General features: G+C 43.5%; 1 protein-coding gene across 4 annotated transcripts; it reads right to left on the bottom strand.

The window, feature by feature from the left end:
• Positions 1–193: 193 nt before the first annotated feature.
• On the bottom strand, positions 194–24,779 carry ENTPD6 (ectonucleoside triphosphate diphosphohydrolase 6). 4 transcript variants are annotated; one of them, XM_065590860.1, is made up of 14 exons: positions 24,660–24,779; positions 21,164–21,477; positions 19,073–19,149; positions 17,835–17,978; positions 15,639–15,714; positions 13,010–13,045; positions 10,365–10,453; positions 9,604–9,683; positions 8,415–8,479; positions 7,365–7,466; positions 4,084–4,224; positions 3,524–3,580; positions 2,187–2,299; positions 194–2,091 (listed from the first exon to the last, which is right to left on the bottom strand). In XM_065590860.1, exons 2-14 carry the CDS (start codon positions 21,420–21,422, stop codon positions 2,002–2,004), a joined length of 1,329 nt encoding a protein of 442 aa, XP_065446932.1. In that variant the 5' UTR covers positions 21,423–21,477; positions 24,660–24,779; the 3' UTR covers positions 194–2,001. The 4 variants fall into 4 exon arrangements, with proteins under 4 accessions (XP_065446932.1, XP_008165280.2, XP_008165281.2 ...); XM_008167058.4 differs by lacking the exon at positions 24,660–24,779 and adding an exon at positions 24,222–24,413; XM_008167059.4 differs by lacking the exon at positions 24,660–24,779 and adding an exon at positions 23,710–23,840.
• Positions 24,780–26,293: the final 1,514 nt, after the last annotated feature.

Genomic DNA, 26,293 nt, shown 5'->3' with positions numbered 1-26,293 from the left:
ACTTATATAGCAACTTTCATCCCAGGACCTTGGTACGTATTCAGAAGTTAGCCTCTTCTATTGCAACATGGTAAGATGCAGTGTTTTCCCACTAACACTTAGTGAAGGTAAGCTGCTATCAGTGCAATGACCTGTTATACAGAGACCATCACTCCACAGTACCACACATTAATCCAAATAGGAAACATCCCAATTTGTAATTAAAATTTTATTGCCGATAAAATAGTTTTCAAATATTCATCGTACATTCACATACATGCTACTTTACAGAGAAAAAGCCAATGACAAGCAGAGCAACGTTTTAGAAAAATCTGATGAGTTTCCCCACATGGGTTTTACACCAAGTTTGTGCTTCTCAGGCAGTAAAGATCTAGCTTTATTCATTTAGGGTCTAATCCAAATTCCTCGGACAGACTTCTAGTGACTGTATGGGGCTTTGGATAAGGCCCTTATAAAACTTTAAGTACCAGGTAGTGTCTATGCTGACTACGTATTAACATGATGCAATCCACGACTTATGGATAACTTACAAATTGTTTCCCTATTGCACACTGTTAGGAACAGTCTTTACTCTGTATACAGTACACTGATAGAAGTGTTGCATTCAAAGTACCAACCACTTCTGCTATGCCTCCTGCTTCCTCACAGGCCAGTCTTCTGCAATCCATGCTCAGTGCAGCAACAATACATTCATTTATCAAAGGAAGACAGAGGCACTCCAAGCACGGTTTACTAGAAACAGTCTTTAAGGTTCCAAGCCAGCCTTGTAAAAGCCACCCCAAGCCTGGGTGAAACCCACAGATACTCCTGTGTGAAGTTAATTAACAAAGAACTACCCCTATTCAAGCACCAACAAATCTCAAGTATATGTGGACATGTGTTAGTACCGCCTCCCAGAAAAACACATGACAGATTCTTCTCACCATCATTGAAGGTTAAAATACATGCCCTGATCCCCTCCCAACACGCAAATCTAGGAACTACCCGTTTTACTATTTAACACTTCATGTTAGGGTGACTCATACCAACTGCCCAGGAAATCCAGCAGGAGGGGACCTGAGGAAGCAGGTGGCTGTGCAGTGTGTCCTCCAAATTCTTCCACTTGGGAGTGGTGGTAAGGGTTTGGCCCCCCAAGCCCTGCAGATCTCAGGGGAGCAGCAGGAGGCTGCCACCCCTACAGGAGGCCTGCACCAACTCCAAAGCCCCGTCTCCCTTACAGTCCCAGTAAAGTCACCCTGCCAGGGACTCCCCTGAAGGACTGAAATGGAGTTCCACCACCCCACCTCCAACTGCAAGTGCCGAAAGTACCTCAGCCTTTAAAGGCCAATGAAGAGCTCCCATAGATTGCCATGGGCTGTGGCTCAGATCCTTAAGTGTGCCTGTCACCTCCACAATAGGCCTGAGTTCTGCTGGAATGGGCAGCCCAAACCTCAGCCATACTCCAGCCGAGTCAGGTCTCCCACGCTGCACTCCAGAGCCAACATCAGCTCTTACCAGCAGCTCGGCTCGGCAATGCCATTGTCTTCACTTACAGACATTAATTCTCAAACATTGAAATAGTTAAAAATTCCCCAAAGAAACACATGATAAATCAGAACCATAAAAAGAAGAAGCCCCTCTGGAGCAGCCATTTCTAACATTGACCTCAGCATATTACAAGCAAAAATGACACAGACACATTCCCCAAAGGTGTACTTTTCTCACAGAATGTGTAGCTGCATTGTGAACAAAGCCCCTCGATGAATCCCAGAATTCTCACCAAAATGATCTAGTTTAACATCAAGTCTTCTACAGACACTGCAAGATCAAGGAGGTATTCTTGAGCTGCCATGTTCTACGTTTTCATAAATTGGGAGTTTGGGTGCCCAACTTCAGATCACCTTTTAAAAGGGTCTGATTGTCACAAAGAGAGAGCAAAATCAGTCACCCGTAAGCCACCTTAGGCTGGGTACCCATAGACTGAAGTCCTCAAATCCTTTTGAGGGTTTAGGCCCTGAGGCCTTAGTATTGCAGCCTGTGAAGTGAATCAAGGTAGTGAAAGGTGGCTCCCAAAGCCCAGCTTGTTTCAACATGGTCAATTTTTTGGGCAAGCTAGAAAGAAAAAAGGAGAGAAGTAAAACCACTGTGGTGTGCGTACATCACTAGCGAGTTGAGAGGTATCTCAACACAGCGCTGACAAATATTACCTGAAACACCTGGCTTTTTGGGAAGCCCAGTTCTTGCAGTAGCAAACTGATATAGGTGAGGTCCATGCAAAGGAAAGGATTGTCTCCCGGCTTCACCTCCATGGTCTTACACACTAAGAAGAATGAAGAGAGAGAATTGATTCTTGGATTTATAAACAACTATTCAAATCCCTAAGACAGGTTAGTTTAGCCTCCCTGTGAATGGGTGGAACAGAAACAGAACAAGGAAAAACAGGCCAAGATTTTCAAAAATGGCTGCCTGAAGAGAGTCCACATTTAGGAACCTAAGGAAGTAGCTTATTTTCAAAAGCGCCACAGTCCCAAGATTGAAACTGACAGGTGCTCAGCACTGGTGAAAACCCGGCCACTTAGTTAGGCACCTAAATATGGACTCAGGAGCCTAATTTTAGGCCCCCCAGTCTTAACACCCCTTTCATCAATGGAGGGTACGTCTACACCAGGGGTCGGCAACGTTCGGCACGCAGCTCATCAGGCAAGCAGGGTAGCTTGTTTAGAATCATAAAATCCAGGAATCTCAAGCCTGATCATCCCTGGTTTTTGCTGGAGAATTCATGCAAGTGTTAAGAGATGTGGACTATGAACAATCTCAGCCATTGCTTGACAGGGCAAGAATCCTGAATCATTCATAAAGGTAACTTTTCTCTTGAGTGAAAAATCGCTTCCTTTCCCAATTAATCAGATTTTTACTTGAATGGTATTTCTGATGTCAAAACAATAACAGATGTTCATGTCACACACACACTGTCTCCAGGGGGAGGAAGGGGAAAAAAGGTAGCCAAGTTTTTAACAAATAAACACTTTTCTGATTTTTAAAAAAACCTTTCAGATCATCTTTACACAACAAAAAGAAGCCCCCGCCCCCAAAAAAGTAAAAATAAATTTTCTCCTCTCTCCAGATCACCCTTAAATGTAAGTATAAACTTTAAGAAAAAATAAATTGGATAAGAGCACAATCCACTTATTTTACATTTATGATTTCAAAGTAATTGCTAAATGACATTTATTATTCTTATTATTGCAAGAGAGCTCAGACATCTATATTGCAAGATTTATTTATTTATTTGCAGTTTTTGTAAAAAATAAGGACTTATTAGAAAAATTGTGGCCAAGACTTTCAGGAGTAACTAGTACTTTTGGGTACCCAATTTGAGACACTTTAGAAGGGGTCTGATTTTCAGACCGTGGGTGCCCAACACTTTCTGACAATAAGGCCTCTAAGATTCTTCAAATTCACCCTCCCCCCAAAAGATAGACACCCCAAATCACTAGTCACTTTTGAAAATCTTGGCCAGCATTTTTTGCTTTACTTTACTTACCATACTTGGCTGCAATTTCAAAGTCATTAATTGTTAGGCTACCTCCTTTTTCCTTATCTAGAAGGGGGAAAAACAGGGCATGTTTTACAGTGTGCACGTGAAGTCAGTTGTAAGTGCTGGAGGCTAAACACTTCTGGAAATTGGACCACTGAGGGCTGGATTCTGCACTCACTGAAGTAAGTGGGAGTTTTGCCACCAACTTCACTGGTGCAGGGTCAGACCTATATTTAGATGCCTTAATATGGACTGAGAAGCTGAACTTCAGGCAGTCATTTTTTATAAAAATTTGTTTAGCCTTAATGGGACACTGTCTCCTTTTGAAATTTAGTCATTACAAATAAAAAGGCGGCAAATTGTTTCAGGTCAGACCTCCAAGTCCCTGTGCCTTTTTTCCTAACAATTTTATAGTACCCGATCTTCAAAAAATAATATCACTGTACATTAATATAACCAAGGACATAATTCCTTGTCGCTTTGCAAAGAAACTGGATATTTTTAAGGGGCACAAACTCTCCCATTAGCTACCCTTGCATTACAAAGAAACTCAGAAACAAATGTACCTATTAGGCCAACCTCTGCTGCAGTGTCATAGTAATAGGAGAAAGCATAAAAATCCAAATCCTTTACCACTTCTGTTTTATGCACCTTCTTGTAGAGCAGTTCTGCTACTTTGTTAGCACAGGATTCATACAGAGGCTCACCTAAAGAAAGAGAGAGACCCAACAAATCACATGCTGGTGATTAACCACCACCACTGTTTAATTTCTTTGAGGTCTGCAAGGCCTCTGGTCCCCTTAGGTCAGCAACGCTCTCTAATTTACTAGAGACTATCCGTGGAAATAAAGGACCGGATCCTTTTCCTGATGAAGCCAATGGCAAAACTTACTGGCTTCAGTGGGAACCGGATGGGTCCAAAGTACGGACTAGATCATCAGTGGACAAAAGGGCCCACAGTAAGAACCTTGCTGAGCTGCTCCTGCAGCAGCCCAGAAGGAGACTATGACTCAGAGCGCTACAATCTCTTTCCTGCGCTCTCTAGTGCTCCAAGGAGAGCATTAACTGCGCTGGGCCAGCAGCATATGCTCTCCAATGCACTGGTATAACTACACGGCTCGGGGTGCTGGGAGGGGTGGGATCAAGTCTCTGCTCACTCCCCCCTCCCATTCACTTGAGTAAGTTGGGTACTTGCAGGTTTGCACTGCAGAGCCTGCTTCCCCCCCCCTGTGCAGGGAGTGGTGGAATGGCACACCAGTGCAGGGAAATACAGGGGTTCCCACACCCTCTTTATTCCCTCATGCCAGCACACTGGATGGGCCCCCGTTTGGTCCCATCTAGGTTACAATATATCTTTTAGAGAGGATTTGTAGGAATGGTATGACTGGGAGAATAAGGGTTAGTAATAGGGCTGTCAAGTGATTAAAATAATTAATCTCAATTAATCATGCAATTAATTGCGCTATTAATAATAGAATACCACTTATTTAAATATTTTTGGATGTTTTCTACATTTTCAAATATATTGATTTCAATTACAACACAGAATACGAAGTGTACAGTGCTCACTTTATATTTTTTATTACAAATATTTGCACTGTAAAAACCAAAATAGTATTTTTCAATTCACCTCATACAAGTACTGTAGTGCAATCTCTTTATCATGAAAGTTGAACTTACAAATGTAGAATTATGGACCAAAAAACCTGCATTAAAAAACAAAACAATGTAAAACTTTAGAGTCTAAAGTCCACTCAGTCCTACTTCTTGTTCAGCCAATCACTAAGAGAAACAAGTTTGTTTACATTTGCAGGAGATAATGCTACCCGCTTCTTGTTTACAATGTCACCTGAAAAGTGAGAACAGGCATTCACATGGCACTTTCATAGCCGGCATTGCAAGGTATTTACAGGCCAGATATGCTAAACATTTGTATGCCACTTCATGCTTCGGCCTCCATTCCAGAGGATATGCTTCCATGCTGACGACGCGCATTAAAAAAATGTGTTAATTAAATTTGTGACTGAACTCCTTGGGGGAGAACTGTATGTCCCCTGCTCTGTTTTATCCACATTCTGCCATATATTTCATGTTATAGCAGGCTCGGATGATGACCCAGCACATGTTCATTTTAAGAACACTTTCACTGTAGATTTCACAAAACGCAAAGAAGGTACCAATGTGAGATTTCTAAAGATAGCTACAGCACTTGACCGAAGGTTTAAGAATCTGAAGTGCCTCTCAAAATCTGAGAGGGACGAGGCATGGAGCATGCTATCAGAAGTCTGAAAAGAGCAACACACTGATGTGGAAACTACTGAACCCGAACCACCAAAAAAGAAAATCAACCTGCTGGTGGCATCTGACTCAGATGATGAAAACGAACATGTGTCAGTCCGCACTGCTTTGGATTGTTATCGAGCAGAACCCGTCATCAGCATGGTGGTTGAAGGGGCATATGAATCTTTAGTGCATCTGGTATGTAAATATCTTGTGACACCGGCTACAACAGTGCCATGCGAACACCTGTTCTCACTTTCAGGTGACGTTGTAAACAACAAGCAGGCAGCATTATCTCCTGCAAATGTAAACAAACTTGTTTGAGCAATTGGCTGAACAAGAAGTAGGACTGAGTGGACTTGTAGGCTTTAAAGGTTTACATTGTTTTGTTTTTGAGTGCAGTTATGTAACAAAAAAAAAAATCTACATTTGTAAGTTCAACTTTCATGATAAAGAGACTGCACTACAGTACTTGTATTTTTCAATTCACCTGATACTATTTCTTCTACAGTGCAAACATTTATAATCAAAAATATAAAGTGAGCGCTGTACGCTTTATATTCTGTGTTGTAATTGAAATCCATATATTTGAAAATGTAGAAAACATCCAAAAGTATTTAACAAATGTCAATTGTATTCTATTGTTTAGCAGTTCGATTAAACGGTGATTAATTTTTTTGAGTTAATTTTTTTGAGTTAACCGCAATTAACTGACAGTCCTAGCTCGTAATAAGGGACAGGTAGGACTCTGAGTGGCACGTGAATAATTTGAGAAATGCTCTCGAGCTCAAATTGAAAATAGGGCCTCAGGCAGGCAAAGAGGCTGTTTCAACGGAGAAGAGCCCTGTGGATGAAGAAAAAGGTTTGCGAATATATGACTGAACATCACATTGAGAGACAAGACAGGATCTGGGTTTTTTCAGATCCTCTGTACAAAACCTATGCCTGCAAGGCAGGAAGTTTGTGGGAAGGGAACAACAGTTTCCGCAACGAAAACTCATTCGCTATTGCAAAAATGGCTAACTTTCTATTTGAAAACCCTGTAAAAAAGGTACATTCGCTGTGAGCACAAATGGCTTGGAAAAACTCGGACAGGCCGACCTCCAGCTGGTGTGAATCAGCCTAGCTCCACAGGTTTCAATAGTGGCAGGCTGATTTGCAACAGCTAGAATCTGGCCCGAAGTGTCTGGACCTGGTTATGCTAAACTTTTTTCTTAGAGTTTCCCACTGTTGCAGACATGACGGAAGTGCTAGTGTAGACAGCGCTCCAGTGGCTCTTATTGTAAACCATCATGTTATGTAGACATGCTCTGACCTGGTTTTGACAGCATGGTTTTTAAAATGCCATTGACTAATCTACATTAGAGCTCCCCCATTACACACTGGAGCAGATGGGGTGTGGACGAAGGGAGGAAAATCTCTTGGGTAGGAATAGCCTGAGGTCAAAGCAAAGTTAGACAGTAACAAAACAACTGAATACCTCAAACAGACAGATCCAGAAAGTGCACGCTGTTTGTTCTGATTTTAACATGCAAATCTATAATACAACAGAAAGAAGTTACTATACCTGCCTTCTGCCCTTTAATTCTGTACACTATTTCAGCATGTTCCCACTCACACTGGACGCTGGGTGATAAACAGGGACTAATTAGCGCCTCTCCTTCCTTTACTGTAATAGAAAGAAATAGATCAAACAGCATTAAGACCCATGCTAAGGAGTCAACTGCCAATCCCTCCTCCCCAGGCCACAGTCCTGCTCAGCATCCTCCCACCTCCCCAGCAGTTTCTAACCCACTCATGGCCTGAACATGCCCATGCCCCCACATGGGCTGGTAATGGCCCAGGCCTTCCTTTGACAGCACCACCCTCTGCCCACACCCATCTCGCTGGCAGATGTGCTCAGAGACATGCAGTGGTCCCATCTATGGCACAGGCAGGCTGAGAATGGAGAGTAGCGAGTGAATGAACTACCACTTCCCCTTGTAACAGGCTCTGCTCCTATGGCCCACAGAATGGGTTTTGCACCCGGGGGGGCAGGACAAAGTTGCTGGGAGTGCACGAGGACCTGATGCGAAGTAGAGCATTCCTGCATTCTTGCTACTTGCTGAGGAGCAGAAGCTGGTGGAGGCACCTCCCTTCTGCAGGCAGGAGCAGAGGAGGCAGCCAGTGCACAAGGGGAGGGGTTGGAGAGTGAGCCTGCCCCTGGAATGCCTATTACTGCCCCCTCCCGCATCTCACACCCCGCCCTGCCCATGCCCCGGCACCGGGCCGGTGGCAGCAGGCAGTAGTGTGGGGAGCAGGGTCCAAGCCACTGAGGGGGGAAAACGTCTGGAGCCAGCGAATGGAGTCAGCAGGTGCAGCCTGGCCACGATCATGGCTGGGCTGTAAGGAGAGAAGGGGGCAGCAGGCCAGGAGAGTGATTGCAAAGGGAGAAGGGAAGCCAAGCAGGAGAAGGGAGGGAAGAGAAGAGGGGGGGTCACACAAGGAACATGAATCTGCAAAGAGGGGGGCACAGCAAAAAAAAGTTTGGGAACCTGTGGCCCAGAGGATCATTTGGCCTATAAAAAATTATCCTACAAGTCACTGACATGCAAGAGCTCTGAGTTGGATTACTTACAGGCTTGTCCCTCAATGCCGCCTAAAATCGCAAGCCTTGCTGACATTAACCCGAGTCCCAGGTAACTGTGAAGGAGAAAAGCCTCTGTGAAAGGAGACACTTCTACTGGCATCACGCTGGGACAAGCGAGTCGTGTCTATGTGCAGGACGGTTCCAGCAAGTCGTCATGACTCAGCAGCGAATAGCCTACGTGTGGTTCGAGTGAAGGTTGGGCTGTCGCTTCCATTAACAACATCTCTTCTCCACGGTCTGACACTAGCAAAATCATTTCTTCTCAAGTGGAGAAGAGTGAATGGACTGTCAGAGTGAAATCCTGCTCGTTCAGACTGCAACTAAATCAGGCCTGACTTCTTTTGTAGGAGAGCTGGGAGTGGGGGTGTAGAAAACCAGACTTCTCTGTGTAGCCAAGGAGGAGGAGGCCTCAAGGATCTCCCCTAATGCTCCTCCTACCATCTCCCAACAGCTCCACATTGTCTCAGTTCTTCTTCCAGCCCAGAACAACATCCCACCAAGCACAAGTGGGAGGGAATCACTGAGATGCGAAACACTCCCTCCACCCATGGGAGCAAGCTCTCCCAACCCCTTTCAGCCCAGCAGCAGGGGTCAAATCACAACCCCCTATCTGTTGTGCTGCCATTAGAGCGTGTGTCTGACATTCTGTGCACTGTCATGGTACCCATGGAATCAGACTGCCTACGCCTTGGAGACAGAATGATCATAATGGTAACTAGCTAAAGGACTCCATTTCCTTCAGCTTGGCACTGGCTAAGTATCAGGATTTCAGCTGTGGTTTTCAAATGGGCCAAAGGGTTTCAGGCACCCAACATACAGAAAATAAGAAAAAGCAAACCTAAACTCCAACATAGCAAAGCACAACAAGGAAAAAAATTAAGGTGGAGTCTATTTGGCTGTAGCTATATGAGAATATGTGATATGATTCCTCTGACTGGATCTTCTTCCCATTGTCAGTGTGTCCATCACTATAATAAACTTGTGTGAATATTAGGAGCAGTAATTTTGCCAAAGTCAATCTCTCCAGTTTTTGTATTAGAGGTAAACACTGTTACTCATGAGATTCTCAATTCCACAGAGCATGTAAATGCTTAAAGTTAAGCACATGCGTAAAATCACATTCATCCAATAATTGGCTTTCATCTTTACCCGATGCTTTCTTTTCCCCACAACTAACCTGTATGAATACAGTTTGTATGTGTTGTTAAACATTTGAAATGAAGTGATATGGCCAGCTGGTGATGTCCGGAGAGTTATCTATAAGGAGAAACAAAGAAGTCATTGTAAGATTTTTTTTTTGGAACTTCCAGAAACAGCAAGGAGTAACAATACAGTATTTGAGCATATGAACAGGTTACCATCCGCACAGAAGTCCTGGCTGGCTGTGGAAATAAGTTATTTACAGACTAGTCACAGACTAGCCCTGGAGCCATTAGAGATGAGCAGAACATAAGAACTGGAGCTAAAATAGTGACCTGACACTACAGTCGTATCAGTTTAAACATTTATATTGACACCAAACCAATGCAAATAAGGATTTTAAACAAAACAAAATACACTTCTTTCCACGACCTCCATCAATACACCTCATTCCTAACCTGCAATGGCCCCTTATTCCAGTTCTGAACCCCTTTGGATGAAAAATCAATCCCGCCCATTGCATGGTAATTTTTTATGGACACAAATGCAAACTACAAAGAGATTGTGATTTTCCTAACCAGAAGGGAGCTCTGGTAAGACTTGTCTTCTCTTGATCACAAATCATTGACACCACCGTCATTGTACCATGGCTACTATGAGGAAGTGACTCCAGATTTGTTAAGAGACGAGTAGGAAGCACGCCTTCATGTAACAAACCGCCTCAATCCTTTTGCTAGAAAAGCAGAATGCCTATTCATTCAAACCAGTGTTTCCCTGCAGTACGTGTGTTCAGTTTACCTCAGTGATTGGAAGAAATGTCATTTGTGTTGATCCACCTCCTAAATCCAGCATTCCTACACTTCTTTTTCTTGGAGCATTTAAGCTACCTGAAATGCATCATGAAAGCCATTGTGTGTTCAGTAATAACTCAAAGCCATAAAGCAATAAAAACAAACAAATGGCTAAAAAAGGGGGGGGGGGGAATCCATCCTCCCATAGACAATAAGAGATGAACGGCATACACAGTTACAATTAGTTTTCATATAGCAGAAAGCAAGTCCGTAATTAACTACCTGGATTTTTGCCCAGCTATAAAAACAAACTGAAAAGGCAGACTAGTTGAATGGAGTGATAAACTGCACAGAGATAACCTTTCATAGTATGGAAATAATTGTATTTTCCCCCCTAAGATCCTTAAACCAAGAAGGAAAGAAAACATGAAAACCCAAACTACAAATATTAGGCCTTGATCCCGCCAAGACTTAAACACATACTTAACTTTTAGGTATGTGAGTAATCTCCTGGACTTTTAAGTCTTTGTAAAATGGGAGCCTTAAATACTATTCTTCAAAGAGAAATTTAGGCCTAGTCTACTTTGCCATCTCTTGGGGGGGGGGGGTGTGGATTAACTACGCCAACAAAAACCCCCTTCTGTTCATATAGGAAATGTCTATACTACAGCAGCATAGATGCAGTGCTGCAGCTGTGCCACTGTACCATTTGTAGTGTAGACACAGCCTTAGTTACAATCATGTTACCACTATTTTAAGCCATTTTATTTTCTAACTGTTTAGAAAAGTTTATATCCCATGTCTAAATATTAATTTCACAACACTGAAGCCTAGGTCTAGATGTACAGGAGCACGCTTCCTTCTGTAATTTTCATTCTTTTCTTGTGTACCCACAGTACACACGCGCACACATTGTGCAAGTGTCCGGCCTGCTTGATAACAGCAGCACCTGCAGTATAAATACTAGGAATTAGGGCTGTCAATTGCAGTTAACTCAAGCAATTAATGCAACACAAGTTAACTAGATTTAAAAAGTCGTGATTAACCGCAGCTTTAATTGCGCTGTTAAATAATAGAATACCAATTTAAATTTATTATAAATATTTTTGGATGTTTTTCTACATTTTCAAATATACTGATTTAAATTACAACACAGAGTACAAAGTGCTCTGTGCTAACTTTATATTATTTTTATTACAAATATTTGCACTTAAACAAAAATTCTATTTTTCAATTCACCTCATACAAGTACTATAGTGTGATCTCTATCATGAAAGTGCAACTTACAAATGTAGAATTATTTTTGTTTCATAACTGCACTCGAAAACAAAACTATGTAAAACTTTAGCACATACAAGTCCACTCAGTCCTACTTCTTGTTCAGCCAATTGCTAAGACAAACAAGTTTGTTTACATTTAGAGAGATAACACTGCCAGCTTCTTTTTTACGTCACCTGAAAGTGAGACCAGGTGGGTTCTGCTTGATAATGATCCAAAGCAGTGCATACTGATGCACCTTCATTTTCATCATCTGAGTCTGATGCCACCAGCAGAAGGGTGATTTGCTTTTTTGATGGTTCAGATTCTGTAGTTTACACATTGGAGTGTTGCTCTTTTCCGACTTCTGACATGTTCCACACCTTGTCCCTCTCAGATTTTGGAAGGCACTTCAGATTCTTAAACCTTGGGTTGAGTGCTGTAGCTATCTTTAGAAATGTCATATTGGTATCTTCTTTGCGTTTTGTCAAATCTGCAGTGAAAGTGTTCTTAAAATGAACAACTTATACCGGGCTGTCATTCGAGACTACCATAACATGAAATACGTGGCAGAATGCGGGTAAAACTACGGAGCAGGAGACATACTGTTCTCCCCCAAGGAGTTCAGCCACAAATTTAATTAACATTTTTTAAAGGAGTGTTATCAGCATGTCCTCTGGAATGGTGGTTGAAGGATGAAGGGACATATGAATCTTTAGTGCATCTGGTATGTAAATATCTTGCAATGTCGGCTACAACAGTGCCATGCGAACGCTTGTTCTCACTTTCAGGTGAAATTGTAAAAAAGAAGCGGGTAGCATTATCTCCTGAAAATGTAAACAAACTTGTTTCTCTTAGTGATTGGCTGAACCAGAAGAAATAAAACTTGTAGATGCTAAAGTTTTACATTAATCGCAACTTTAAAAAAAAATCTCACTTAATTGCGGTTATTTTTTTTAATTGTTTGACAGCCTTACTAGGGATCATTACTCTGATCTAAATAGATTCTAATATCAATATTCTATGATTTTCTCTCTATTTCTGTGCAATTGCCAAGAAGATTTAGAGTACGTGAGTTAGAGACTTACCTGGGGCTAATGGTACTCCAGAGATGGAATCACGTGCCCTGGTCTCTCAAGAAAAAGGAGCAGGTAAAAGCTTAGATACAGGAGGTGAACACTTGGCACCATGAAAGTCAACAGTAAAGTTCCCATAGACTTCAATGGGGCCAAGATTTCACCCATAGCCAGAGGCAGTTGCTGGCCACCCCGAACCTCCTCACAGCCCACCCACTGTATATCAGCTCAAGGGAGGGACACTGTGAAGACAGAAAAGTTGCAGGGTATCAGGCACAGCTACACACACACACACACACACACACACACACATACATACCTGTTAAAAAGTTGATTGTGATCCAGGCCGAAATTCCTGACAAGAGAACATTCCAGAAAGACACGCCTTCAGATAATGTCATCTATCCGTGTCAAACAGCGAGTTAAACCATAAACATTTTTCTTGATTTAGATCTTGTCACTGGAGATTTAGGATTTTTTTTTTTAAATACAGCTGTCTTTTTCAACAGTTCAGCTACAGATATTAGATTAAACGATCAGCAAATTGGGTCGGTCACCCTACACCAGACTAAATGCAAAAAGACCAGTCACATGCCCCCTTTAGCAAGTAGTTTTCTCTAATGCAACCCTCAAAAGAATGCTTGGTTTAGAATTAGAAATGAAGGGCCAGATCCTCAGCTGGTGTAAATTAGCAAAGTTCTATTGATCTCACTGGAGCTATGCAGATTTGCACCACCTGAGAATCAGACCCCCAGACTTTAGAAATAACACTTCCATAAAAATCGAGAATCTTAAACGTAAGTTAGGGACCTTAAACATGGAGAATGCGCTTCTGCAGCCAATATTTATATTATTAGTAATTATCTGTAGTGCCTCGGAGCTCCAGCCCAGGACCCCCTGGTACTAGGTGCTGTACAAACATAGAACAAAAAGACATTCCCTGTCCCAAAGCGCTTATATAACATCCAAGCCAACTGGCAGAGTCCCTCTGCGTGAAGTGGCTGGCAACCACTTTACTTTACATATCAAACACATCAGTGGATAAGCAGCAACGGTTTTGTTCTAAAGGTTTCATTTTTTAGCTAAAAGATCAACAAATAAGTAATCCTTCATGCTGTAGAGCAGTGGTTTCCAAACTGTGGTTTGTGAACCCTTGGGGGTTCACGAAATGTTACAGGGGGTTCTTGGGGGAAAATTCCCTAATGGTGGACAGAGCTGTCCCTAAGGGCTGTAGGCAGCCTGGGGCCAGCGGCCTGGAGCCCCTGGACTTCCAAGAGCTAAGCAGATCAAAGCAAGCATCTCTATCACACTGAGGAGATTTAAACTTCAAGACTCCTTATAAGAAATGGAAAGGGAGGTGGATATTTTCTGCTGTTTTTAAAATTAAATAAGCAGCTAGTCTTGTTTTTAAAATTATGAAGAACAAGTTTAAGCGTTGTTGTAACGTGCGTTGTTTGCCTGGTCTGCTCAAGACCTGAATGCTTGTGTAGGAGGAACTCTTTGAGTTGGCTTCTTAAATACCTTCCTGCTCTTTCACATCTGATAATCCTTCATGAAACATAGGAGCCTTGTCTTATAACAGGCTTATTCAAAGTGATACAAGCTACGAAAGTGAGATCTTGGAAGAGTGTTGCCGTTTTCATAATGTAATAAAAATACTGTAATGATAAATAATAATTAATAATAAAGAGTGTGTAATAAGCATGTCATAAAAAAAAATTTTATATTTCCAACATCACTGCTTTTATAATTTATACTCAGGTAAAGGAGAAAATCCCTGGAAATATTCATTTTTAGGAGGGGATTTGCGAGACTTGACATTTTAGTGAAAGGGGTTCACAGGTTGTTAAAGCTTGGGAACCACTGCTGTAGAGCAACTCCTGTCTGGCATCAGAGCCGCACTGACTGAATTTTGTTACACTTAAGACATTTTAAAGTTATTCTCTTTTTAAATACTAAGAATTTGGGTTTTCTTCATTTTCCTATTTTTCCTCTCCCAAGAACTTTGGAGAACTGAAAATGTTGTCCTTTTCCCACTTCACAAACATTGTCTTTTCTATTAATAAAAGAAATTAATAGGTCTAATTAACAACTTAAAATAGTTATCAATGTTAAAATATCAGCACACCTCAGTGAATAGGCCAAGTGCATGTGTTAGTTAACTGTTGTTACAGAGCAAAAAAAGGGAGCTCAAAACATTTTTTTAATTAAGAAGTCCTGCAAACAAGGTAGCTATTTTAAAGTTTACTATCTGAGCAGCATTAACAACATTAGATATTTAGAATTTGGTAGAGTTTCCTTAAAAATTTATAAAGTTAGATCAAATTTTGGACCCAACCTCAGCATTCTTTTTATTTTAACCTCGTTAATCTCAGTTTGCATTTTCTCTTCCATAACAGTTTTTCAACTTTAATTCACATTTACAGACTATTAAAAAAAAACAACAACCTTTGTACATTTACAGTTAAGAACTGGACTACATAACTTGAACTAATTCTGTCTACTTAAGGCAACTCAAAGCCAAGATTTTCAGGAGTGGGAGCCTAACTTTAGGCTTCCAAGTCTATTTTGGCACCAAAAATGTGGCTTGATTTTCAGAAGTGCTGAGCATACAGCAGCTCCCACTGATTCAACTGGAGCTGCTGGGTGCTCAAGCACTTCAATCAAGCCACTTATTGAGGAGTCAAACATTAAGCCTCAAAAGCTTTTTGGTTGGCACAATTTTGGAACACAAATTAAAACCAAACATCGGCCTCACTCCATCAATGAGATCTGCTAGCAGAGATCCACATGCATGTGGATTTCCACTGACGTTAGTGGAGACTCAGCTTGGATGCAAAAGTCTGGACTAGAGGATCCAGCTGCAGGATTGGGGCAATTTGGTCAACTCATTTATACAAGTGTTCACGTGTAAGACTATCAAAACATGCCTCAGACATTCAGCCTACCTTCATCAGTTCCATTCATTATGGAGACACAGTCATCCCTTACAAAGAAAGGAGATGCCTGGAAAATTTCTTTTACCTAAATGTAAAGAAAAAGAGAAACCCAGTGGAGGTTTTTGCTAGCCAGGGATGGGTGTGTGGTATAGAATTTCATTGCCCTAGAGTCAAATCCAGAGTGCTGCCGAGCATCTGCACTGAAGTCAGGAGGAGTCTCGTGCTGGGCGGCTCTTAGAATCCAGCTTGTAATAAACACGGCTCAGCTTTTTAAAGAAGTTGTCAATCTAGTCAATGGCTGGGTACTGTGATGCAGAGACAGGGTTGGTAGAGGCTGCATGGCAGTGCTCCACAGCCAGCGGATTCCACCCCAGGACAATACCTTGTGTTGTTCGACAGGAACCAATCTGGACAAATAAGGACAAACATTGATGGGGTCTAGGGTGACCAGACAGCAAGTGTGAAAAATCGGGACAGGGGGAGGGGGGTAATAGGAGCCTATATAAGAAAAAGACCCAAAAATCGGGACTGTCCCTATAAAATCGGGACATCTGGTCAACCTAATGGGGTCTCAAAGGGAATCCGGTTTAGTCTGCTTTAGCCAGAAGGATGGCAACTGCAACCTGGAGCCCACGGGGTGTGTAAAGAGGAAGGCAGGAGACAGACACTTTACAGAACACCCTGGTGAAAAACATTACTAATGGGCACAGTCCTGCCTCATGACTACACTGGAAGTTAAAGCCAAAGTCCCCCATTCTCTAATCTAGATTCTGCAGCAAGGTCCCCCGGCTTCTCGGGAGAGTCAAACTGGAAATTCTGCAGCAGCAGCTTTCAGTAAATTCAATAGGGAAATGAATGATAAAGTCAGTTTCTTGTGTTATATACTTGGATATTAAGTTCAATTTCACATTGCCCTAGAATTGTCTTTCTAGCGTGCTTCCGATTTATGTCTTGCTAACTCACAACTTCCAGGGTGCAGCTGTCAGGGAGAAGCTAGAGGTTTTGACAGATAGGATGGGACAGTTGAGGCTCTGGGCACCAGGAAAGCATGGGAAGCAGTTTGGGATTTTGGCATCCAGTGGGCGAAACTTCTAGCACAGATGAGGGCATGCTGGGTCAGAGGTAAACTGACATTTTGTGGATAGGAGAGGAGCTTGATACCAGAATTCACCACTCTTGTAACTAACCAGTTATGCCACGGTATCTAACACTGTAACCCACAATGATTGCTAAACATATTGGCTGGGTGTTTCTGCTAAAATTATCAGTACTGGAATAGTTGTCATTAGGCTTCATAGTCCACACATTGAGCTGAATGAGACAATTCACATTTCTCTCAGAGCCACTGTTTCATGCTGCTTGCAAATTCTGAAAAATATGGCACCAGTGCACATTTGATAGGTATTCCCACAACCATAAGGACTAGAAACCCAATTTTAAAAATGAAAGCTAATTTGAGCAGAACTAGTCTGCCTCATCATATTTATTTTGTGGCTAATTCAGTAGCCAGTTAATTTTCAAAAATACAGGACCCTGATTAAAACCAGGAAGAACGGACACCTAAAGTACTTAACAAACCATTGACAATAGCTAAAAATGCCTCAAACTTACATGTGACATATTTATAATGAGTTTTACCTCAAACACATTTAGGATGCCCAAAAATATTTGTTTAAATCAAGTTTCATACATAGACTAATTACTCTATAGCTGGAGTTAGTTGTGGATGGACTTTTCTGTAGCTATCATTAATTTGTTGTTTTGAATAATGTACTATTTCATTTTAATTCTGATAACACCTACAATCTTGACTCCAACAGTATCAACTATACTGAGAAAAAGATTACTTGCCAAGAATATTTTTGACAAATTCTTTAAAATACCTATGCAGTATTAATTCATATTAAATATTTTTTTATTTTTAAATATGTTTACAAACAACTTTTAGATATAAAAGGCTGAACATTAGAGGCTAGTCATACAAACCTAGTATCATGAAGTCTTCACCCTTTTGTAATGGACTGATGTCTTGTATTAGGATTTACATACAATGCACTATGTGATCAAACAACTGAGCACTGCTACAGTCTAAATGGTGAAAATGGAATATTTAAATTACACTGAAAGCAGCATAAGAAAAACGTATATGTATTCTATAGTGGACCAAGTTCTGCTCTGAAGTGTAAAGGAAAAAAAAAAATGTACCTTATCCAGCAACTTCTGAGCTTTATCTCCTGGCAACAGCCGTAAACCAGCTGTTGCTTTAAGGACCAAAGGAGTAAACTTCCACAACGCCATAGGAACCTCATCCTTAGCCACTTCTAGAAGTTCCTGTATCCCCTGAGCACTCTGTGAGGAGAGAGGAAAAGCAGTACAGACACTTTGTTAACCGTGCATAGGAAAATCTCAAGTTATATTACTTATGTATCCAGCACTTGCTGTAACCACTACTGGAATATTGTGTCCAGTTCTAGTGTCCACAATTCAAACAGGATGCTGATCAATTGGAGAGGGTTCAGAGAAGAGCATGAGAATGATCAAAGAACGTGCCTTATAGTGATAGATTCAAGGAGCTCAATGTAACAAAGAGAAGTTTAAGGGGTGACTTGATCACAGTCTCCAAGTATGTATAGAGAGAACATATCTAATAATTGGCTCTTCAGTCTAGTAGAGAAAGCTATAATCAATTCAATGGCTGGAAATTGAAGCTAGACAAATTCAGACTGGAAATAAGGTGTAATTTTTTTAAGAGTGAGGGTAATCAATCAGTGGAACAATCTACCAAGGATTGTGGTGGATTCTCTATCACTGGCAATTTTAAAATCAAGACTGGATATTTTTCTAAAAGATGTGTTTTAGGAATTACTTTGGGGCAGTTCTCTGGCCTGTGCAATACAGGAGGTCACACTAGATGATCACAATGGTCCCTTCTGGTCTTGGACCCTAAGGATAGAAAACTATGCAGAGACAGGAAAAGGCCACAACATTCAAGCACTAATTCAAGAAAGAATCCCTATCCAGGAGAGCACATAAGCATGTGCTTATATGCAGTCTTGAACTGAGGCTTAACTGCCTGTTTAGCTCATTTGATGGAATTGGGAAATTTATCAATCATGACAGTGATGAAACATGGTACATTACTTGTTTCCATCCTTTTCCAGGAAGACAATAACATTGCTTCTTTCAACCTAATCATGTTAGTCAATCAGTTAGTAGAAATATTTATGCTTTTAGCACATGGGTTTGACACTCCAAGATGCTGGGCAATTCTTGGAGACACCAAGTGCCCCAAATTCTCCTTGAAGTCAATCAGAAAGACTCTGACACAAAGAGGAGTATACTGTATTATAGCAATCTTCAACACGGCTTCATTTGCAAAGCATATAAAGAGTGAGTTTCTCTCTATCAGACATCTTTTTACAGTGAGAAAAAAACATAGTTACCTTATCAACATCATCAGCATAAGCAGAGAGTCCTGGCTTCAGTGCTTTAAATGTTTCATGGGTTAATCTGGGAGTCTCTGTGCAAAAGCAATAATTTTTAAGAGTAAAAAAGCATAAATCTTGATATAAAAGATCATTTTGCAAGGTAAACCTTTATATGCTAATTTTGCATAATTAAGGCTAATAGGAATAATCTGAAGCCTACTGTAAAGGGGAAAATCAAAGGCAGCCTTACTATTAAAACGCACCTGTCATTATGGGGGTCAACCCTTGTCAAAATGTTTTTTAGGAGTCACAATTAATTGATAGACAGGTGCTGGTTTCTGCTCATATCCTGAACAGTAAGAATCCAAGTTTCTCAGAATTTATTTCATCTCCTCCCTTTTCCTATTACCTGGGCTAATCTCCCTTCAAAACAGTCCAAGTAACAAGGGTGGAACTTTTCAAAGTGCTCAGTATTGGCCTAACTCTGCTCCAAGGTACGTCAATGGAAGCAGAGTTAGGCCAATGCTGAGCATGTTTGAAATCACACCCATAGTGTTTAAATACAGTCACAGCCCAGTTTCTGTACTCAAGGACACTGCCAAAAGTTATTTACAATGCAATTAAAAGGTTTATTTTCTTGCTGTAAAAGAAGATGTTTAATGATGAATTGATATGTGGAAGCCAAGATAAAATTACACAGTTCAGATTAAAAAAAGGAATTAATGAACTATAGGTGTGAACTGTGGAGGAGTAGGGCAGCCCTTACTCACATGAGCAGTTCTACTAATGTCACTGGAATTGCTCACGTGAGTAAATGCTCACCTAGATGAGTAAGGACAATCTGTCCCTAAATCACATACTGGGGAGTCCTGCATTTTTTAACACTTAGCACTCATACAACATCTTCCACCCAAGTATCTTACAGAACTTCACAAACCAAGTCTCACAACATCCCTGAGAGATATGGGATTAGTGTGGTGGTACAGATCGTCAAAGAAGTTGAGTGGACATTTCTAGTGAAACTCAGCAAGTCAGCAGCAGAACTAGAACAGAACTTAGGTCATCCAAGTACAAGTCCCACTCTCTATCTATGATGCCTCCCTTACAAGTATCTATCAATGTTCATTTTGAAAGTAGTGCTTTGTACATGCACCAGAGAAACACTTAGAACAATGCTATGATTCAAGCTTTGACCGTTATTACATTAATTATTAAAACATTTGGGGGGGGGGGAATTCTTGGTGTCTTCACTAACAGACTGAAGAACAAAAACCTTTGTTACTATTTAGGCCTGGATCCTCAAAGGTATTTAGGCACCTGACTCCCACTGAAATCAATGGCAGTTGGCTACCTAAATACCTTGGCGGATCTGGGCCTGAGTAGCATAGGCAAGTAACTTTGGCATTTAGCGACCGAAGTGCTTCACTTTCCATCCTTAGCATGCTCTTCGTTTAGTCTTTTAGACTGGATTCACTGTGCATTACAAAATTTAAATCACTGACGCTTGTTACTACAAGGTAGAACGAGTGTGTGGCAACTGGTGTCTTATTTCTCAAAAATCCTTTAGGCCCAGATTCAGCACACTATGTAAACATGTTTAATTTTATGCATGTGCTTAAGTCCCATTGAAATCAGTATGATTTCAGCATGTGTTTATGTACTGTGCTGAATTGGAGCATTAGAGGAGGCTATTGTTTTCAAGGAAGTTCAGATGAAGGAATATCCAGTGGCTAAGTCACAGGTCTGGAATACAAAAGATCAGCCCTGCCACAGATTCTCTGTGTAACCTTGGTCAAGTCACTTAATCTCTCTCTCTCTCTCTCTCTCTCTCTCTCTCTCTCTCTCTCTCTCTCAGAGCAGTGTTCTGAGGACTGAGGCGTTACTGTTTAATGAGGACCTCAGATATTACAGTAATGGGAGCTATACAAGTACAGCTAATTAGTCACATTTGTCTAACAGTGATAATCACCAACTCAGGGGCTGAGATAAACAAATTGGTTTTAAAATAGGATGGTCTCCAAGAAACTTTAATTAAGATTTAACTCATTTCTTAAGGGTGCCTGGGGATAAATTAATAAAATCGTTAATTTAAAGAGCTTGTCATACCTTTTGATTTCTGTGTAAATTTAAAAATATGTATTCTAGTTCCAGTGCTTCCAGCATCAAACATAATTCCATAAAACACTGAGTGATTAGTCGTCAATGTCTGATGGTCTAGTTTGTCTCCCCTACTTTCAGTAGCACATTCTGTTGTACTGGAGATTGGTTTGGAGTCCAAATGCCATTTTATATAAACAACATAAATAGCTACACATGCAAAAATCCCCAAACCATAGAACAGTTTTGATATCTTCATGGCTTCCATTTATCAAATGTCGCTTCTTTTCTTTCACGCCAAGAGTGTGGATTCCATGTCACTTCTACAATCAAAGAAAAAGGAAAACCTATTTTAATCCTTTATACATTATTACAACACACACAATACATTCTTACAAGAATGACATAAAAGCAGAATCAAACTAAGATAACAGGGTCACTCCCACACATACATGTGCAATCTGTTTTAGCTCAGTGTTTGTTCAGAAAGATTGCACAAATGCAAACTGATGGAGCTGAGAGAACGTTTCCTGTTGTAGTAGGAAGAGAGCCTGAAACAGAAGGCTTTGTATTAGAGGCCTTGTATGAGGCCTAAAGCCTGGGTTAAAGTAATGGTCAAAACTTGCTATTATAAAGCAAAGTGAAGTTGTGAGCAAGAGGCAGGCCCTGCTCACGGATTCTGGCAAGAACAGGGCTGATATTGCAGAAACACACATTCCTAAGTAGTGCTAGGCATAAGAATATATACCCAAACACATTCCAGAAAGGTGGTACCAGAATACCTCGATACCAGCACATTCCCCAAAGATAACAGGAACACACTGACCCATCCTAAAGATAAGGTCAGGATCACACTGTGACGAATATAGATGTTTTAATCGAACCTACAGGTACAAGGCAATGGGTGGCACCCTGATACGTCAAGGGTGATACGTAACTTGTTTGTATTGGTGTATAAAGCTGTATCTCAGAGAGAGTGTCTTTGGCCAGCCTAGGGAGCAGTGGACAGTCCTGCCACTGACTGAGCTGCATCCATTGTCACGAGCAAACATGTCTTAGTGTCCTCGTAGAGTCTGCCAGGTGCTATTACTGTGCTTCGTCAACAATAAACCTGGCTGGGCGCCTTTGCACCTTAATGGATTTTGTGGTCATTGGGCAGTTCGCTCGAGGTCTGCTGTGCCAACTGTCTGCACAGAGATGGGGCAGCACACAGGGAGAACACACGCAGCCAAACATCGGACGACACCTGTGCAGTGTGAATCATGTCAAATACTGCACAGAATGTGCTCAAATATTACAGGAAAGCTTTGTAAAAATCCTACGTTGAGAGACGATAGTGGCAGTTCAATGTTGGGAAGCAGAGACACCTGTGCTTTCCAAACCCACCAGTATCCCAGGGTGACATCCTGGCCCTACTGAAGCCAATGAAAGTTTTGCTGTTGATTTCAATGCAGGATTTCACCCCTAAATTTGATCTCAGATAACGCAGGGTAAGTTTGCATCTAAATACCTGAGAAAATGTGTCACTAAGACAAGTGCATAATCTCCTGATAAAGGCTACAATCAGGATCTCCTTGAGGCTCCTCTGTAATAGGGAGTTTTGTTTATAAAGAACAAATAGCAGCTACCTCCTTCTCTCCCCAGTTGTTGGCCCTACACACGCCATCACTGGCAAAGCCAAAGTGACAGTGCATAATAGCTGAACCATAGCATGCTGTTCTCACAAAACGTTAGCAGGAAACACCCCAGCTCCTTCAGGCTGCACTTGGATTCTGGGTGGCAATTCAGACCCACCTCTAACTTATAAGACGTGAACAGTATAAATCCCTTATTAGATACATAAACATTTTACTACACACAAGGGCTTAGTGAGACAGAAATATGGCATCAGTACACTCTCTTTCCAGAGCACAAGGAGGTAACCCTTGGCAACATTAGGGAACATGTCAGTGAATGACAAACTTCATTATGCAACGTGTTTTACAAGTACTTATTGCCCTTGCAGCTCTGGCTGGGGTTTCCAACAGTCCCGTGTTTTAAGGGACATCCTTCATTTAAAGAAAAAGCTGCTTGATTCATACTAAATTAGTACGAAACGCCTTTTATCCTGTATTTCGACCTGGCACATGGAGATGCAACGCCACTCAAGTCTGGCCCGGCCCATCCTTTGTCACATCTGTCCCGTATTTCTGAAATACAGTGCTGGAAACCCTAAACTCTACCGACCACTTCTATTGTACAGTCAGCCTTCTGCTAGTTTAGAATACAGTGTGTTGGCTCAATGATTGACTGAACAACTGTATCTGTTCTAAGCTGGCAAACTGATGTGCTACGCAACTTCAAGATCCATGAGGCTCCAGGGAGGTTTGCAGGTTGACTCAAGAGCTCCTGGCCACCATACAGAGCTGGCAAGAGGTTTCTTTCACAACACAGAACTGGCTGTACACCTGGGGAGGCTGGGAGCTCCAGAAATGCTTCACAGAGGTTACACAAGGGGAAAAAAAAAAAAAAACCACACCAAGGAAAGTTCCTGGAACGGATTACGTGATGATTACCTGCCCTGTTCACTCCCTCTGAGGCACCTGGCATTGGCCACTGTCAGAAGACAGGATACTGGACTAGATGGACCTTTGGTCTGACCCAAAAGGGCCGTACTTCCGCCCTGTATCTGGTATAGTAATTTACACTAGTGCAGTGTGCAAGGAGTGCAAAGCACTGCCAGATCAAAGTGGTAGGATTTTGCACCACTTTTCACTGATATAAATGACTGCACAAGGACCAGGGCAATGCGTATTTAGGCTCCCAGAGTAGACAAGGCTTTATCTGTACGAGGAAGGCCAGTGGGCCTAACCCATCATGGCTCTGCACCTTATACAATCATTTACAGCAGTGCAAAGTAGCGGCAAAACCCTACCCTTCTGATCTGGCAGCATTTTAGACCGACGTGGATGACACAAAGGAGAATCATTTTGATGCACTAAGCGATATATTTTGAAAACAATCAACAAGGAAACTGTTGTGTTGAAATGTATATAGAAAACGGTTCCTGTTGAGGAAATCGTCTAACCTGAAAATAGCCAATTAATACACAGATCCGACAAGTCCTTACACTCTGCTTAACGCTGAGCAGGTGTAGCCGGTGTACCCTGATTCACAAACAAACCCAACCACCCCCACAATGCTGCGAAGTAACGCTCTAGCAGTGCCATGTGCTGTGGAAAGCCCGACCCGGCGAGAGACACCGAACAGCGCCGGCCCCGCCGGGTCACACGCGGCACGTCCCGGCCCAGCCGGGTCCGAACTTCTCCCCGGCCCGACAATTCCCGCCGGCTCCTCGGCCCCGCCCGCCCGAGCTCGGTCCGGCCCCGCCACCGCCACCGCCACCCCCGGGCCCCGCACGGGCCGGGCCGGGCCCCACGGGACAGGCCGCCGAGACCCCCAGGCACAGCGGCTGGGATCAGCCAGGAACCCCCAGCCCAGGGCGGCCCCCCCCCGCAGCGCTCACCGCCGCCCGCCCGGCGCGCGACTCCCCGACACCGCCCGGCGCCGCGTCCCCGGCCTCCGCCCGCGGCGGCGAGGAGCCAGTGCGCAGGCGCGGCCCGAACCCTCCGCCTGGCCCTTAGTCTCCGCCCACAGCCCCCCCAACCCCCCAATCCCTCTCATAGCCCCCCCCTTGCCTCAGCCCCCCAACCCCCTCCAGCCCCCCACAACCCCCACTGCCTCAGTCCCCCCAGCCCCCCATTGCCTCAGCCCCCCCACAACCCCCCCAACCCCCCAATCCCTCTCATAGCCCCCCTTGCCTCAGCCCCCCCACAGCCCTCTAGCCCCCCAACCCCCCAAATCCCTCTCATAGCCCCCCCTTGCCTCAGCCCCCCACACAGCCCTCTAGCCCCCCAACCCCCACTGCCTCAGTCCCCCAGCCCCCCCTTGCCTCAGCCCCCCTACAGCTCTCTAGCCACCCCACTGCCTCAACCCCCCCAAATCCCTCTCATAGCCCCCCCTTGCCTCAGCCCCCCCACAGCCTCCTCCAGCCCCCCACAACCCCCACTGCCTCAGTCCCCCCCACAGCCCCCTCAACCCCCCAATCCCTCTCATAGCCCCCCCTTGCCCCAGCCCCCCCCACAGCCCCCTCTAGCCACCCCCACTGCTTCAGCCCCCCTCCAGCCCCCCCTTGCCTCAGCCCCCCACACCAACCCCACAGCCCCCTCTAGCCGCCCCCACTGCCTCAGTCCCCCCCCACAACCCCCTCTAGCCGCCCCCACTGCCTCAGTCCCCCCCCACAGCCCCCTCTAGCTGCCCCCCTTTGCTCAGCCCCCCACAGCCTCCTCCAGCCCCCCTCATCACCCCCACTGCTTCAGCCCCCCTCTGGCCCCCCATTGCCTCAGCCCCCCCACAGCAACCCCACAACCCCCTCTAGCTGCCCCCACTGCCTCAGTCCCCCACAGCCTCCTCCTCCAACCCCCCCTCTGCCTCACCCCCCCTCACAGCCTCCGCTAGCCCCTCCACAACCCCCCCACAGCCCCCTCTAGCCATCCCCACTGCCACAGCCCCCCACAGCCTCCTCCTCCAGCCCCCCTCTGCCTCAGCCCTCCTCACACCCTCCGCTAGCCCCTCCACAACCCACCCCAGCCCCCTCTAGCTATCCCCACTGCCACAGCCCCCCCACAGCCTTAGTCCCCCTCACAGCCTGCCAACCTCCCCATAACTTATTGGGTCAGGAACGTACAATTGCAACACTGTGAAATTTCAGATTTAAATAGCTGAAATCATGAAATTAATGATTTTTAAAATCCTATGACCATGAAATTGACCAAAATGGACTGGAGTATTTGTGGCACCTTAGAGACTAACAAGTTTATTTGAGCCTAAGCTTTCGTGGGCTACAGCCCACTTCTTCGGATGCAGTGCGGGGCTGGAGGAGGAGGCTAAGGGGGACTGAGGCAGTGGGGGGTTGTGGGGGGGACTGGAAGAGGCTGTGAGAGGGCTGAGGCAGTGGGGGTGGCTAGAGGGGGCTGTGGGGGGGGGGTTGTGGAGGGGCTAGCAGAGGCTGTGAGAGGGCTGAGGCTGTGGGGTGATGGTGACAGGGGCTGAGGCAATGGGGGGCTGTAGCCCACAAAAGCTTATGCTCAAATAAATTTG

The sequence above is a fragment of the Chrysemys picta genome, chromosome 3, assembly GCF_011386835.1.
Source record: "Chrysemys picta bellii isolate R12L10 chromosome 3, ASM1138683v2, whole genome shotgun sequence".
NCBI classification, from domain to species: Eukaryota; Metazoa; Chordata; order Testudines; family Emydidae; genus Chrysemys; species Chrysemys picta.
The sequence above is the reverse complement of the archived record's forward strand: the minus strand, read 5'-3'. Positions and strand labels throughout refer to the sequence as shown.

Excerpts from the sequence above, each read along its gene's own strand:
- ENTPD6 (XM_065590860.1), bottom strand. The coding sequence starts at position 21,422 with ATGGAAGCCATGAAGATATCAAAACTGTTCTATGGTTTGGGGATTTTT. Across the intron at positions 4,225-7,364 it reads AATTAAAGGGCAGAAGGCAG|GTGAGCCTCTGTATGAATCC; the intron begins GTATAGTAACTT and ends CTCTTTCTTTAG. Across the intron at positions 3,581-4,083 it reads AGCAGAGGTTGGCCTAATAG|ATAAGGAAAAAGGAGGTAGC; the intron begins GTACATTTGTTT and ends TCCCCCTTCTAG.